This window comes from Protopterus annectens, chromosome 2.part1, assembly GCF_019279795.1.
Source record: "Protopterus annectens isolate FY-2018-M chromosome 2.part1, PAN1.0, whole genome shotgun sequence".
NCBI lineage: Eukaryota > Metazoa > Chordata > Ceratodontiformes > Protopteridae > Protopterus > Protopterus annectens.
The window spans coordinates 743,960,855-743,974,538 of record NC_056729.1 but is presented as its reverse complement, the minus strand read 5'-3'; the positions used below and the strand labels follow the sequence as shown (position 1 = coordinate 743,974,538).

General features: G+C 39.3%; 1 protein-coding gene across 1 annotated transcript in view; it reads right to left on the bottom strand.

The window, feature by feature from the left end:
* FHDC1 (FH2 domain containing 1) overlaps positions 1 to 13,684 on the bottom strand; it is a 1,772,510-nt gene that overhangs the window by 923,746 nt on the left and 835,080 nt on the right. Inside the window, exon 4 of the mRNA XM_044062462.1 lies at positions 6,734 to 6,795. Within this exon, the coding sequence (XP_043918397.1) occupies positions 6,734 to 6,795 (62 nt within the window). The remainder of the gene's footprint in view (positions 1 to 6,733; positions 6,796 to 13,684) is intronic.

Sequence of the window (13,684 nt, the reverse complement as noted above, 5' to 3'; positions counted from 1 at the left end):
CCCCTTTTGGCATTTACCTCACAAAGGACATGCAGCAGCTGGAGAGACCACAGAGGTTCTTTACCCTGAGAATCCAGGGCCTCAAACATTTACCCTACACAAATAGGCTAAAAGCCCTGGCCCTCTACTCAGTCTCCTACAGACTCCTCAGAGGTGACCCCTGTCTGCATACAAAGCAATCTCAGACCCCACCCTGATGGGACTACTGCATATCCACAAGTCAAGCTCCAATCGAGTAACCCACATGCGCCACCTCAACCTGGTCTGTGACATTAATAGGACTTGTTGGCGGGGCAGATTTGTGTCTCAGAGACTCTCCCTTTTGTGGAATAGACTCCCTCTCCACATAAAGCAGAGTACCTCATTAAACATTTTTAAGCATAACCTGGATAACTGGATGGGGAACAGAAAATACACCCCTGGGATACCACCTGTGTCCTTCTTTGACAGTGGCACAGGGTGCTGATTTGTTGGAACATGGGCTAAATTCTTGGCTAGGCTTGTAAGGGCCTCGCAGCCAATAGCCTATTAACTTCCTATGATCCTATGTTAATAGCTGCATAGAGACAGCTGTACCCACCAAGAAGAAGTACAGAACTAACTCAAAAACAAGTCACCCTGGTGGAATCACAAAATCAGTAGTATAACAGAAGGAAGAAAATCATGGCAAAAATTAGGAGGTATAGCACCCAACAGGATAAAAGCACTCTCATCAAACTAAACAAAAAACTCAGAGGACAAATAGTCTACCAAAGCCAAATTTGTGGTAAGTTTGGCCTCCCAGGCCAAGCAGAACCACAAAGCATTCTTTAGCTATGTTCGCAACCTCAAAGGCAATACACAATTGTGTGCAGAGCTCATTGTAAATGGAGCCACCTATACTGAGTCAGAAGCTATAGCAAACCTCTTGACTGATAAATTCAGCTCCAACTTTCCCCCTCTTTCCCCCTCAACCTTCCCTCAGGAAATACCATCAGATATAACTCCCCTTACTATCACTAGGGAACAGGTCCTTAATGCGCTCTCTAAGACCAAGAACACTGTATCAATGGTCCCAGACAATATCCCAGGATGCCTTCTAAATAGCAAGAAACATGACCTACCAGGCCCTCTGGAATTACTATTTAACTGTAGCCTCCAAACAGGCTTTGTGCCTCATGAATGTGGGCCATCTACAAATCCTGGAAACTACAGACCCATACGTCTCACTAGTCTTATATGTAAAGCCATGGAAAGAATTATCATGGAAATGATCAACAGAGATATAGTAAACCTCCATACACTGAACCTGACCCAGTTTGGTTTCGTCAAGGGCAGATCATGCCTACTGAACCTGGTGGACTTCTTTGAAAAGGTAACCAAAGTAATGGATGAGGGAAAAAATGGTTAACACTGCCTGCCTTGATCTGGCCAGGGCATTTGACACAGTAGCCCACTTTGGCATTCTTGACAAACTCAAGAGGTTAGGTACAAACTTGTATGTCACCCAGTGAATAGCCAGCTGGCTCACAGACAGGACCCGGTAGTTAGAACTGGGGATTCCACCTCTACAAAGAGGCCAGTCACAAGTGGAGTCCCTCAGGGATCAGTCCTTGGACCATTCCTTGTTGGCTTTTACTTCTCTGAAGTCAAGGCCAATGTCAGTGGTCTCTGGCTGACTACATTTGCAGATGACTGCAAATTAGGAGTTGTCATTGAATCCCATAACGGCACAAATGTTCTCCAGGAAGGGCTGACACAGACAAACAACTGGTGTCATAGCCATGGACCAAAACTAAATGCCAAGAAATGCATAATAGTATCCTTTGGGAAGTCATCCACTCATGATAACTATCATATTGACAACATCCCCCTTAGAGCTGACCCAGTAGTCAGGGACTTCAGAACACACACAGACAGTAATCTAGCCTTTGATCATCACATGTCTACAGTAGTGAGGAAATCATTCTATGTTGCGCAACTTATAAACCAAGTTATGGCATCTAAGTCCAAAGAAACCATTGTTCCACTATATTTGGCATTCATCAGACCTATCATTGAGTACAAAGCCCCCTTTGTATGTACCTAACCAGGCATATCCAACAACTGGAACATCCATAGAGGTTCCTCATTAAAAGTATACAGGGTGTAAGTAAAATGCCCTATGTAGGCTCAAGGCCCTATCCTTATATTCTGTCTCCTACAGGCTTTTGAGGGGAGATCTATGCCTGGAATATAGGGCATTGTCAGACCTCACTCTTATGGATCTCCTGCATATCCTCAAAACAGACAGCACCAGAATTACCCATTCTAAAGACTTAAACCATTGCCTGTGATATAATTAGGACCTGCTGGAGAGACAGGTATGTATCCTAAAAACTACCCATCTATGGAAGAGGTTTCCCATCCATGTGAAGCAGAGTTCATCTCTAACCCAATTCAAGTGCAACTTGGACAATTGTATAAGGAACAAGAAATCCATCTCTGGCTTGGCACATATGTCTCTAATGGACACAGGCAACCTGTAAATGGTTCATCTCCCAAACCCCTGGAAGGAGGTAAAACAGGTAGTATGAGCTATATAGTTAAGAGATAAGGGTAGAATAAGGGTAGAGTATGTTAGTCTTTGGGAGAGGAGCAAGGACAGGTGCGAGTGTTAAGAAAGTCATAGGATCATAGGAAGTTACTAAGCTATTGGCCCTGAGGCCCTTACAAGGCTAGCCAAGTATGTAGCCCGTGTTCTGACAAGTCAGCACCCAAAGCCCATGTCCAGCAGGGACACAGGTGGAATCCCAGGGGTGTATTTTCTGTTCCCCATCCAGTTATCCAGGTTGCGCTTAAAAAGGGTTAATGAGGTACTCTGCTTGACTTGGAGAGGGAGTCTGTTCCACAGAAGGGAGAGTCTCTGGGACACAAATCTGTCCTGTCAACAACTCCTATTGATGTCACACACCAGGTTGAGGTCGCACAGGTTACTCGAGTGGAGCTTGACTTGTGGAACTGATTTTTTTATAGTGAGTTTGAAGGTGTTAAAGACCTTCAAGGTCTTAAAACTGTTGCTGGTAAGGTAATCATTGCTTGATCTGTAGTGTTTAGCCCTATAGAGGAAGCAGAGATTTTGGTGAGCTTTCTTGCTGGAATGACATATGGGGTGATCAAAGTTGAGGCTGTCATCTGTTATGACTCTCAATATTTTAGTTTGGCTTATGGTTTCTATTTGTGTGTTATTACTTGAGGTAATATGGCATTTGTGTTTCTGGTCAAGGTCTTGTTTTGCAGTAAATAGCATAAGCGTGTCTTTTGGCATTAAGCAAGTTTGAATTTTTTGCCATATTTCAATGTCAGGGAATGATTTTTGAGTGATTTCCTATAATTTTGTTATTGACAAAATTTGCACACCTTGTACTTAAGGCTCAGACCTCTGTTTAAAGTTTATTAAAGACGTATTAACTGTGGAAGGGCTAAGATACTTCAGTTTGAATGTTCAGTACCATATGGCTAGTGTGTAACTAGGTCTGTCGTGTGTCATTAAAATAAGCTGTACCACGGATAAGCTGGTTAGTTAGAACTGGATGGCTTTGGCTGGCTGGAAATGAACTCAAACAGGAAGGTCATGTGGCGTCAACCTCCATACAGGCAGAATGTAGCATTATGAAACTGGCTGCATGACTGGCTTTTGAGTCTGTCTTGCTAATGGAACCCTGCAGAGAGTTACACTCCCTACAACAACTTAAAAAAGTATACAGCAAATATCCCAATGCAACACTTAATCTAGGTTTGGTTCTATTTATTGCAATATGCCACCAGGTTTATGCTGCTTGCATCTTTAATAGCATGTATGAGGTATGTGTCTATTAAATTTAGGCAACAGTTTATTCTTTTACAAGGCCCGACAGAAAAACACACAGCAAACGCCACCATAACAGAATAACCTACTGGACATTTGTTTTGAGAAAGGGTTTCTCATCTGTAAACACACTATCAACTGGATATTCTTTACCTGATTATGCTCACACACTGTACTTTGACTAATGCCCTGCATATAGTTCCAGGTACGGTGGTCAGTTGAACTTAGGGCAGCATGCATTTAAAGCTGTAAAATAAAAATTATGTAACTCCATTCCAAACACATTAAGGAAGGCTCATTCAAAAGAAGTATTTTAGCAGCTATACACACACACACACACACACACACACACACACACACACACACACACACACACACACACACACACACACACACACACACACACACACACTTTCTTTTTTGGAAAGGGCTGCTTGTGAACAAAATCCAAATTATCTTTTGCAATTTTCTGACTGGATGATCTCACTAAGTATGTTGAAATCTGGATGCTGATACCATCTCTACCAACCACCCTCAAGATACCACATTCTGGTGTGGTGCCTTTCCCTTACACAGCTCATGCACAAATGTTCAAGATTACCTCTTTGGATATGACAGTGCTTAAAATTATTTTGGGATACTGTACTAACTGGAGAAAAATACCCACCAAGACACTACCCTCTGCCTCTTTTTGGGGAATGATGCCTCTGTTTTTTCTGGACAGAGCTACAGAAAGTGGCTACTACCACATACATCAGAAATTGCACTCTTCTCCCTTGACAGCCACATATACAGCAAATTCTGCCTTCTTTTCCCTGCACAGCCACAAAATAGTGGCAAGTCTCTACAAGGTGGTAACTATGCATTAAGGCCACAGAACACATTCCCCTGAAAAGGAGGCCTCTGACCACTTATTCTTTCTTCCTGAAGTAAATATTTTACATTTCCTTTTTTGAACCCCCCTCAGCTGACCATGAGCTTCCTCTCCTCATTCACTGTGTCTGCTTGACCTACCTTATTCTCCTCTGTGCTAATCTGACCCACGTTCTGGGCTGATGAGAAAATGGAGGATACTGGGGCAGTGTTATACTACTGCCATGGATTGTTTTTAATTCATGCTTTAAGTTCTCCACCTCTTGAGTGCACCCTTAATGTTATGGGATGGCCATGCAATGTAGCATGCTGGTGTATTGTTCTGCCTCTGTGGTGACTCAGCCAGTGCTCCTACCTCCTTAAGACTACAACCTCCTACATGTCTGCAGCCTCTACTGGAGATCCAAACATCTCAGTGAGTGCTCATCCCCCAATGATGGGCACACCCATCATCCCATGCCAGCGCCTCAGATGCCCAAGCTGCTAAGCTAATCAAACCTGGGTAATCTGGTCTGCAGTCAGGGCTTTATCCTTCTGTGCCACGGCATTGAAATGCTTTCTATTTCGTGCCTCCTCCTGAGCATGTTGCAGCACAGTACACTGCTTCTTCAAAAGAAGCTGACAAACAACTTGCAGTGCACGAAGCATGGCGATTACTCTTTGATATCCGTGAAAAGAGAAATTAGTTAAGTGCTTCTAAAGTGCAAGACCCAACAATCTTAAATGTTAAGCATCCCCTGCTTCACCTGTTAAGATTGAGTAAAACAAGAAAATGTGTTACTCTGTCTTCTGGCAGCACTTGGTAAGTTCTTTATGGCTTTCAACGCCGGCAAAACACTTAGCAATTTTTTTTCTGTAACTAGTAGTATATGGAGCAGATAAGGCTCCATGGACTACAAGGAATTCTGATCAGGTCTTCAATCATTACCCACTTCTATGTGTTTTCCACATGGATGCCAGGCTTCACTTTCAAGCTTCGCTCTGGAGGTGAACTGTTTGGCATCCATTTCTCAAACACATAATAAGCCAGTTATGATCGGCGACCTAATCATAGTTCTCCACATTTTTCACAAGAGGTAACTTTATCACAGTCTACATTATAAGCTACATGTTGCAGTACATTTTAGATGCTGTAATGAGTTGTTCCAAATTGATATCTCCATTCTGAAGTCATAAACAGCTTAACACTCTTAAACTAGAACACATACTACAGCTTTGCTTATGTGTGTGTGTGTGTGTGTGTGTGTGTGTGTGTGTGTGTGTAGCATCATGAGTGTAGTGGCTTGCCTTTGCATTACTAACATCTCAGCGTCATATTTTGAACTAAGCCCAGTAACTTGAGAAATTACACTTATAAATCTGCAGCTGCTTGTAATGATATAGCTTAGTACACACTGCAATATAAAAACTGTATCAAATATGAAAAAAGCATAGGCATGCAATTTCACATGCTAGGTCTGCCAATGTGACAGCACCATCTGCTAGCTCTAAACTTGAAAATGCTAATCAAGTGCTGTTACTGAAAACTGCACTTTCTAAATGTCAGATAGCTATATTTGGTAGCATATATGCAGCTGCCACTCCTGCAAATGAAGCGTTTTTCATTTATTCCTCATTGTCACATGGTTAAATATTTTATTACTAACTGGGGTCTAGATAAACTGTACTAAGCAGTTCAAATCCATTGTAGTACCTGAAATTGTGCAGGTTCCATATAACATTAGAGCAAGCCTGTAGTTACAGTTGCAAAATACAATACTGACATTTTATCCATTTCAAATTCATAACATCTACCATCATCAGCAGAAAACATAAGTTACACATCATGCTAAATGAAAAGTGTATTCTAGACATGGTGAAAATATTTCATACTCCGTAACCTTACTGGTGATCTTGCCTAAAGGACCAAATGTGAACGTCTACTCTCTGGCATCACACGATGGCTTTATTTTCAAAATAAAATTCAATGCATACATTTTAATATATTTCCAAAACTGGCCTATGAATCGATGCTATAAGTATATCAATGCTTACTTTTTAAACTGCTTGAGAAATATTCCAACGTTCATACTTCTCTTGGAATCCAAGATAGTTACCTGAAACAAAAACAAAGAGGAGTATGAAGAATAATTAGATACTACGAAGTGTAACATCAGTGATAGCAAAGGTCTGAAAAGAAACAGTTTAGTACAACTGCTATATTACTTACCACGGACAAGAACAAATAATCTAAAGAAAGGGCCATCAGAGACCTGAGGAGAGATTTTTGATGTTCCAACCTTTATTAGTGTCACACTTGTTATGTAAGTCAAGACAGATATTAAATACACAAACAACTTGAATATTTAATCAGCCTCTAATGAGGTCTTTACTGCAATTGTCTTCTAGAAACAGATATACTGCATCACATGTATTTCCCATCTATCAGCTCTCTTAACATTTAAAGATATATATCACAATACATACCACTTTACTCTGGTTATAGACTATTTTATAGTCTAAAAGATATTTTTTTTTTATTACAGAACATTGTTTTATTATTATTATTATTATGTTTAACTTTACAAATGCAGGCCTTGGACTTTTCATATCAAAATAATTATTTCAATAATGTAACTTTTCATTTTTAGTACCATAATCGGGTGTTATACCGCCTACATATATCTGGCTGGTTCTTCAAAAAGTCTTCTGAATATAAAGCATTTTATAAGGCTGCTCTCTACAACTTTTAATCTTCCTTTTCAGGCAGTTCTAGTTGCGTGGCAGCTTAAGAGACGCAGAATTGTATTATTCAATAACACTGCATTCTCACACGGTGCTATAACATCTTTGGACTTTTATTCTTTCTCAGCTAGGATATTTTCCCTGTTTTTTTTTAACTTACTAAGCAGACGCCACTTTTCAGAGGTGACCAGGGAGCATTACTTGGCAAAATGACTTGCTGAGTTGTGCAGTACTCAAATGGAGACTGAAGGAATCAAACCATGAACCACATAATAAAGCTAATAAGCAACTAACAGCCATAGACTTCTGTGGTAAATGGACAGACTCGCTCAAATGAATATTTTTCTCTTAAAAGAGATGGTGTTTGTTTCTTTTCTATAACTGTCCATCTTTTTGAACTACACAGGATTATCAGTTTAGCTGCTCAGTCATCTACTCATCAAGAACCTTTGATGCAGGACACCTGTTTCTTGCTCTGTCTTCATCATGAATTTCTTTTTTAGGAGTGTTTATCAAAGAAATATATTTTTGCCTTTGTTAATTTGGTACTTTTCCGTTATCAGGGCAACACTGTTAATGAGTGGTTTTGCGGTTTCTGTAATCAGCCCAACATCGGAAAACAGCAATTTTTTTTGACAATAACAATTATAGACTTATTTTACTTCAGCAAATTTTTATCAGTTCACATTTGCTTATTCAACCCAACATTGGAAAACAATATTCTTTTTGTTTTTGACAAGAATTATAGACTTAGTTTACTTCAGCAAATGTATATCAGTTCACAGTCGCTTATTCTGCCATTGTCTCATGTTAATAGTATTAATATTTTAAAAGTGTCCATGATTTTCTTTGGATTTGTCCCTGATTCTGTTGAAACGTCTCCCTGATTGATTGAGAAACATACCCTGGGCTGACACAGTGTTTTTAAACGTTATGACAGCAGCATGCATACATACAACTACGCTTCTGCATTAACACTTCATGCTAAGTGAGAAATAACTTATGTACAGTAAGTATACTATAACTGCAGAGATTAATACACATATGACACGGTTAAATGTTGCTCCTATACACTTATAAAGTTGCTAGAATGACAGAGTTTGCATTAGCATGCATTTGCTGAAGGATATGATGTCTACAGTCACTGTTTCGTAACTGTAGTATTCAATTAAGTGCCACAAATGTTATTAGGAACAGACCAAAATATAAGGCCAAAAGTGGACATTCTGTATTTCTAGGCAGTTGGGAGGCATGCGTAAAACAAACAAACCAAAAATAAAAACTAAAAATCATCACAATGTACACTGCTTGGTGAAATCCTACTGCTAATATGTTGATTTCTTAGTAACGTTTGAAAAAACTTTTGCCTAGAAAAGGGGTAGATAACTAACTAGTCCACGGAAGAGCTACGCAGACTATGATTAATAAATAAACATCATTAGTTTCCATTACTAATCTGTCATTTCCCAGGAAAGTTTATGTCTTCATTCAGAACCATGTAAGTGATCATAACCTTCAGGAAGTTTGTTCTTTAACAGTAAGAAAAAACAGAGCATGTGTTTCTGAAGAGAAACGCAGTTCAGCTTTTTCCCACCTTTAGTAACACCATTATCTGTTTATTAGAGTTAACAGTGTTGCCCTGATAACGGAAAAATTTCCCTCCAGTATCTCATTTACCTTGCCTTGCTTCTACGGCATTAATAAGGCTGCATTTTAAACTTCTATGTATTAGTAACTAAGCTGACAAGAGACTGAGAATTTGTAATAGAGTACACTTACATTATAAGCCTACAAGACAGCAATCACCTTAAGTCTTACTAGAATCCTTTCATCAGATTCTTCATTATTTGTGTAGTTCTGTCTTCATGGCTGTGTTCATCATAATCAAAGGGAATTGTAGTTGCATGCTTGTACACCCACTTTGTTTCAATCTCTCATCCCAAACTCTTAAACTGTCGACTACTGCCCTATATCAGGTATGTCTTGTTTTGAGAAGGGACACGACAATGTACCTGTTAATTGCTTCAGGAAACATAGATCATGTACACTGCTTCTTTAATCTGGAACAAATAAGCATCCACTCTACAACAGGGATGACCTGGTTCTCTGTAAAGTAAAATTTATTCTTGAGGGCTGCTGCTATGGTACATACTACACACATCGCAGTTTTACATCACTTTATCCAAACTGGCATTACCGGCCAGCAGAAATTTCTTGTTTTTCTACTTGCACTCCACTACTCCAAGAAGGGATTGATACATTCCTTCTCCCAAGCACTGTTTCTCTTAGTAGATTAGCTATAATAATCTTATCAGTTTTAATATTAAACCTTAAGACACAAACTGTCTCTTTCTTGAACAAAAAGACAGAATTTCTTTTCTAATGATTTTTTTTCCCTATATCCAAGTTTTCTGTGTTACTAATTTCATCAACTGAGTTTTCTGAACAGTATCAGTACATCTTATAGGATCACAGGAGGTTAGTAGGTTAACGGCCTTAGATCCTTTACTAAGCCTAGCCATCCATGCCCCAATTTACTATCAGTGCCCAAGAACTAGAAGGGCTTTGGTTTATGCCTGTGTCTTAGGGCATCTACAAGCTAACACTGTCCATAAGGGACATGGGAGACAAGCCAGGGGTGAATTTGTGATTTGCCATCCAATGGTCCAAACTGCATTTGAATATGCTTAGGAAAGACCTCTGGTTCACATAAATGGAGAGTCCCTTTCGGAGAAGACCTAATCTCTGTGAAACATACCTGTCTCTCCAACATGTTTTGTTTATATCACAGATGAGGTTTAGATCCTTCTATTGGGTAATTTTAGTGTTGCTTGTTTTGTGAATATGTAGCAGTTCCATCATGGCTGGATCAGACAAAGCCTTGCAGATTAGACATAGATCCCCCCTCAGTAGTCTGTTGGAGATAGATTACGTGGACAGGGCTTTGACGAGGTCAGCACAGGGCATGTTATTTACACCTTGTATTCTTTTAGTGAAGAATCTCTGTGGCCACTCTACCTATTACAAATGCCTGGTTAGGTACATGCCAATGGGTGTGTGATTACAGTTCTAATGAGGGTTGAGTACAGTGGGACTATGACCTCCTTAGATCTTGATGTCACTGTCAAACTGAGCTCCCAAATCTCTTACCACTGAGTTTACTCTTAGGGGAGTGTTATTAGTGTTATAAGTTACAGGGGTGGCTGTCTTCCCAAAGGGTATAATTATGTATTTTTTTGCATTGAATTTTAGATCATAGCTCTGGCACCTGCTCTCTGTCTGCATCAGACCCTCCTGGAAGATATGTACATCTTTGGGGGATTCAATGATTGCACCCAACTTGCAGCTGTCAGCAAATCTGGCTAGCCAAAGGCCCTCTACATCTGTCTTGACTTCAGAGAAGTATATTCTGAACATGAGAGGTCCCAGTACTAAGCCCTGTGGGGCACCATTAGTAACAGGCCTCATGTTGGAGGTGCATGCACCCCTAACCTCATGTGCCCAATCCAGGAGTCATTTGGCTATCCACTGGATGACGCAGGGATTGATGGCTAAATTTGTGAGTTTTCCTATAATAACCAAGTGAGGTATTCTGTCCAATACTTTTGCTAGGTCAAAATAGGCAGTAGGCACCATTTTGCCCTCATCCATGTCTCTAGTGACTTTCCTGAATATGTTCACAAGTTAAGTAGGTATGACCTGCCCTTGATGAAACTGAACTGGGATGGGTCTAATGTTTGAAGATCCCCTATGTGTCTGTTTACCAGGTCCACAATAATTCTTTCCATAGCCTTGCACATAAGTCTAGTCAAACTTACGGGTTTGCAGTTCCTTGGAATGACCACTGCAGTCCTCATTCCCCTAGGAATGAAGCCTATCAGGAGGCTGTAATTGAACAGAGATTCTATTTGACATGACAAGTCATGTTTCAAGCTATTTAGGACACATCCGGGAATATTATCAAGACCCACTGATGCAGTGCTTTTTTGCTTTGGAGAGTGAAGAAGGGCTTTTTCTTTAGTGATAATTGGGGCAATGGTAGAGGGTATTTCCTGAGATAACTGCAGGTGATGGGGGTGAAATTATAGCTAAATGTATCAGCCAGCAAATTTGCTATATCCTCTGGTTCAGTATATGGAGTTTTATTTACTATTAGTTTAGCACATTGTTGAGTGTTCCCCTTAAAGTTGCGTACATAACTGAAAAATGCCTTATGGTTATACTATGGCTATTTTTGCCTCAAAACTGGCATTAGTGGACTTGATTAGTCCCCGAGTTGCTTGTTGAGACTGATAAAGGAGTTTTTTGCCTGTTAGGCATAGCCCTTCCTATTTTTGGACATGATTTTTCTTCTTTTGTTGTACAATCTATTTATACTGGGGGGTCCCTCCAAGGGGGCTTGTCTTTGTAGCTTGTCCTAAGTTTATTTTTGCTTGGTACTGCTGTTTTTATGAAGTTATTTATATGCTTGTACAGGATTTCCATAAACACTTCTGCAGAGGCAACAGTGTTCGCTGAGTGTGAGTGGACTAGGAATTTTATGTCATCACATAATAAAAGGTAGTTAGCTATGGAAAAGTTCTTAAAGGTTCTGAGGCTTTATACTTATTTGAAGGATCTGACCTGTGAGGACATTAAACTGGGGGGGGGGGGGGTTGCAGCATTCCCTCATATTTGTAACAAATCCAAGGTATCTGCACCACTATTAGGTGTGCAGATTTTATTACATCTACAAAATCCAGGAATCTTTGAGCCTGCATATTAGTGGTTGTGAATGTATCCCAGTTTATAGTGGGATAGTTGAAATCACCCATTAATATGGTGTTGGGTTGAATGATTAATGAGTCCAGTACATTCAAGTACATTGTATGGCTATACTGAGTCACAGATGGGGACCTATATTTAGCAAGGATATGGTATGGGACTTTACCTAATGTTAGTTGGACATGTAGTAGCTCAAGCATGTTACATTGTCTGACCAGTCTTGAGGTCTGCTTACTTTTTATGTAGACTGACCTCCACCACTTGTCTCTTCTTGTGCAGTAGCTAGTTTAAATGTGTGGAAGTCATTACAGCCTTGTACTGCTGAGGTGCCTTCAGCAGCTTTAGACTATGTATCAATAACAGCACAAATGTCAACAATCTCAAAGGTGAGGAGTGCTTCCAAGGAGTGCAGCTTTTGCTGCGACTCCTAGTATTCAGCAGTAAAACCTTAAGTTTATCTTGAGTAGAATTTACTATGTTGGAAAGCTTATTAGGCGGGTATTGCCTTAAAGATCAAGTGCAATTTTTTTTTTTTTACTATTTCTGTTTGTTATAGTTACGGCTTCATCTTGTAAAGTGGGCTTTCTTATTCTAAACTGTGTAATCTCTAGTTTAATTACTTCAGTAGATCTACATTTATTAAGTTTAATAAATTGGTATTTTGGTTTGTTGCATACAGGGCAATTGTCCAATTACTTCCTGATTCCATGTCATCCAACCCCACCTTCTGATGATGTATTAGAGGGTAGAAACAGTTCTGAAGTGGGTTGCCATGTGCTATGTAGTCCGTATCAAATTTTATTACAAAGTAACCAGAACGCAGCACAATCTTTTACTGAGTCAGACAATAAATAATAAATAAACGCAGCCACATTAAAATGAAAGGTAACAAAAGTAAGATGGAACAGGATAAAATTCTTAGTAAGGTGCTTAGTGTTTGGCGTACAGTGTAACAAAATAGATGTAAGATTAATAAATCATTTTCTTCTAATAGATTTTAGGGAGAAAACTATCAATGTGTTAATTATCTCAATGACATACCTACTGAACAGTGTGTTTGTATGTTATGCCACAAGGAATTAGTGCTGAAAAGAAAACATTTGGAATAACTTGCACATCTGTGAAAATGAAGCTGCAGTAAAGTGATCATTCCATAATAGACAACCGGCCCTACAGGCTTTTGAGGGGAAATCTATGCCTGGCATATAGGGCATTGTCAGACCCCACTCTGATGGACCTCCTATATATCCACAAAACAAACAGTATTTTAATATAATTATATAATAATAATTATAATATAATATATAATTGTATTATATATAATAATAAAAATTGATTCTTTTAGCATAAGCTTAAGCACTAACTAAGGAAAAAAGAATCAGTTTTTATTATTAAATATAATACAATGCAACCTAGTGGGTTAAATAAAGAATGTAACTGGCAAAGTTTTATTTAAAGACTGTTTTAGCTTTAAGAGATTTTTATTATGTGTAATTG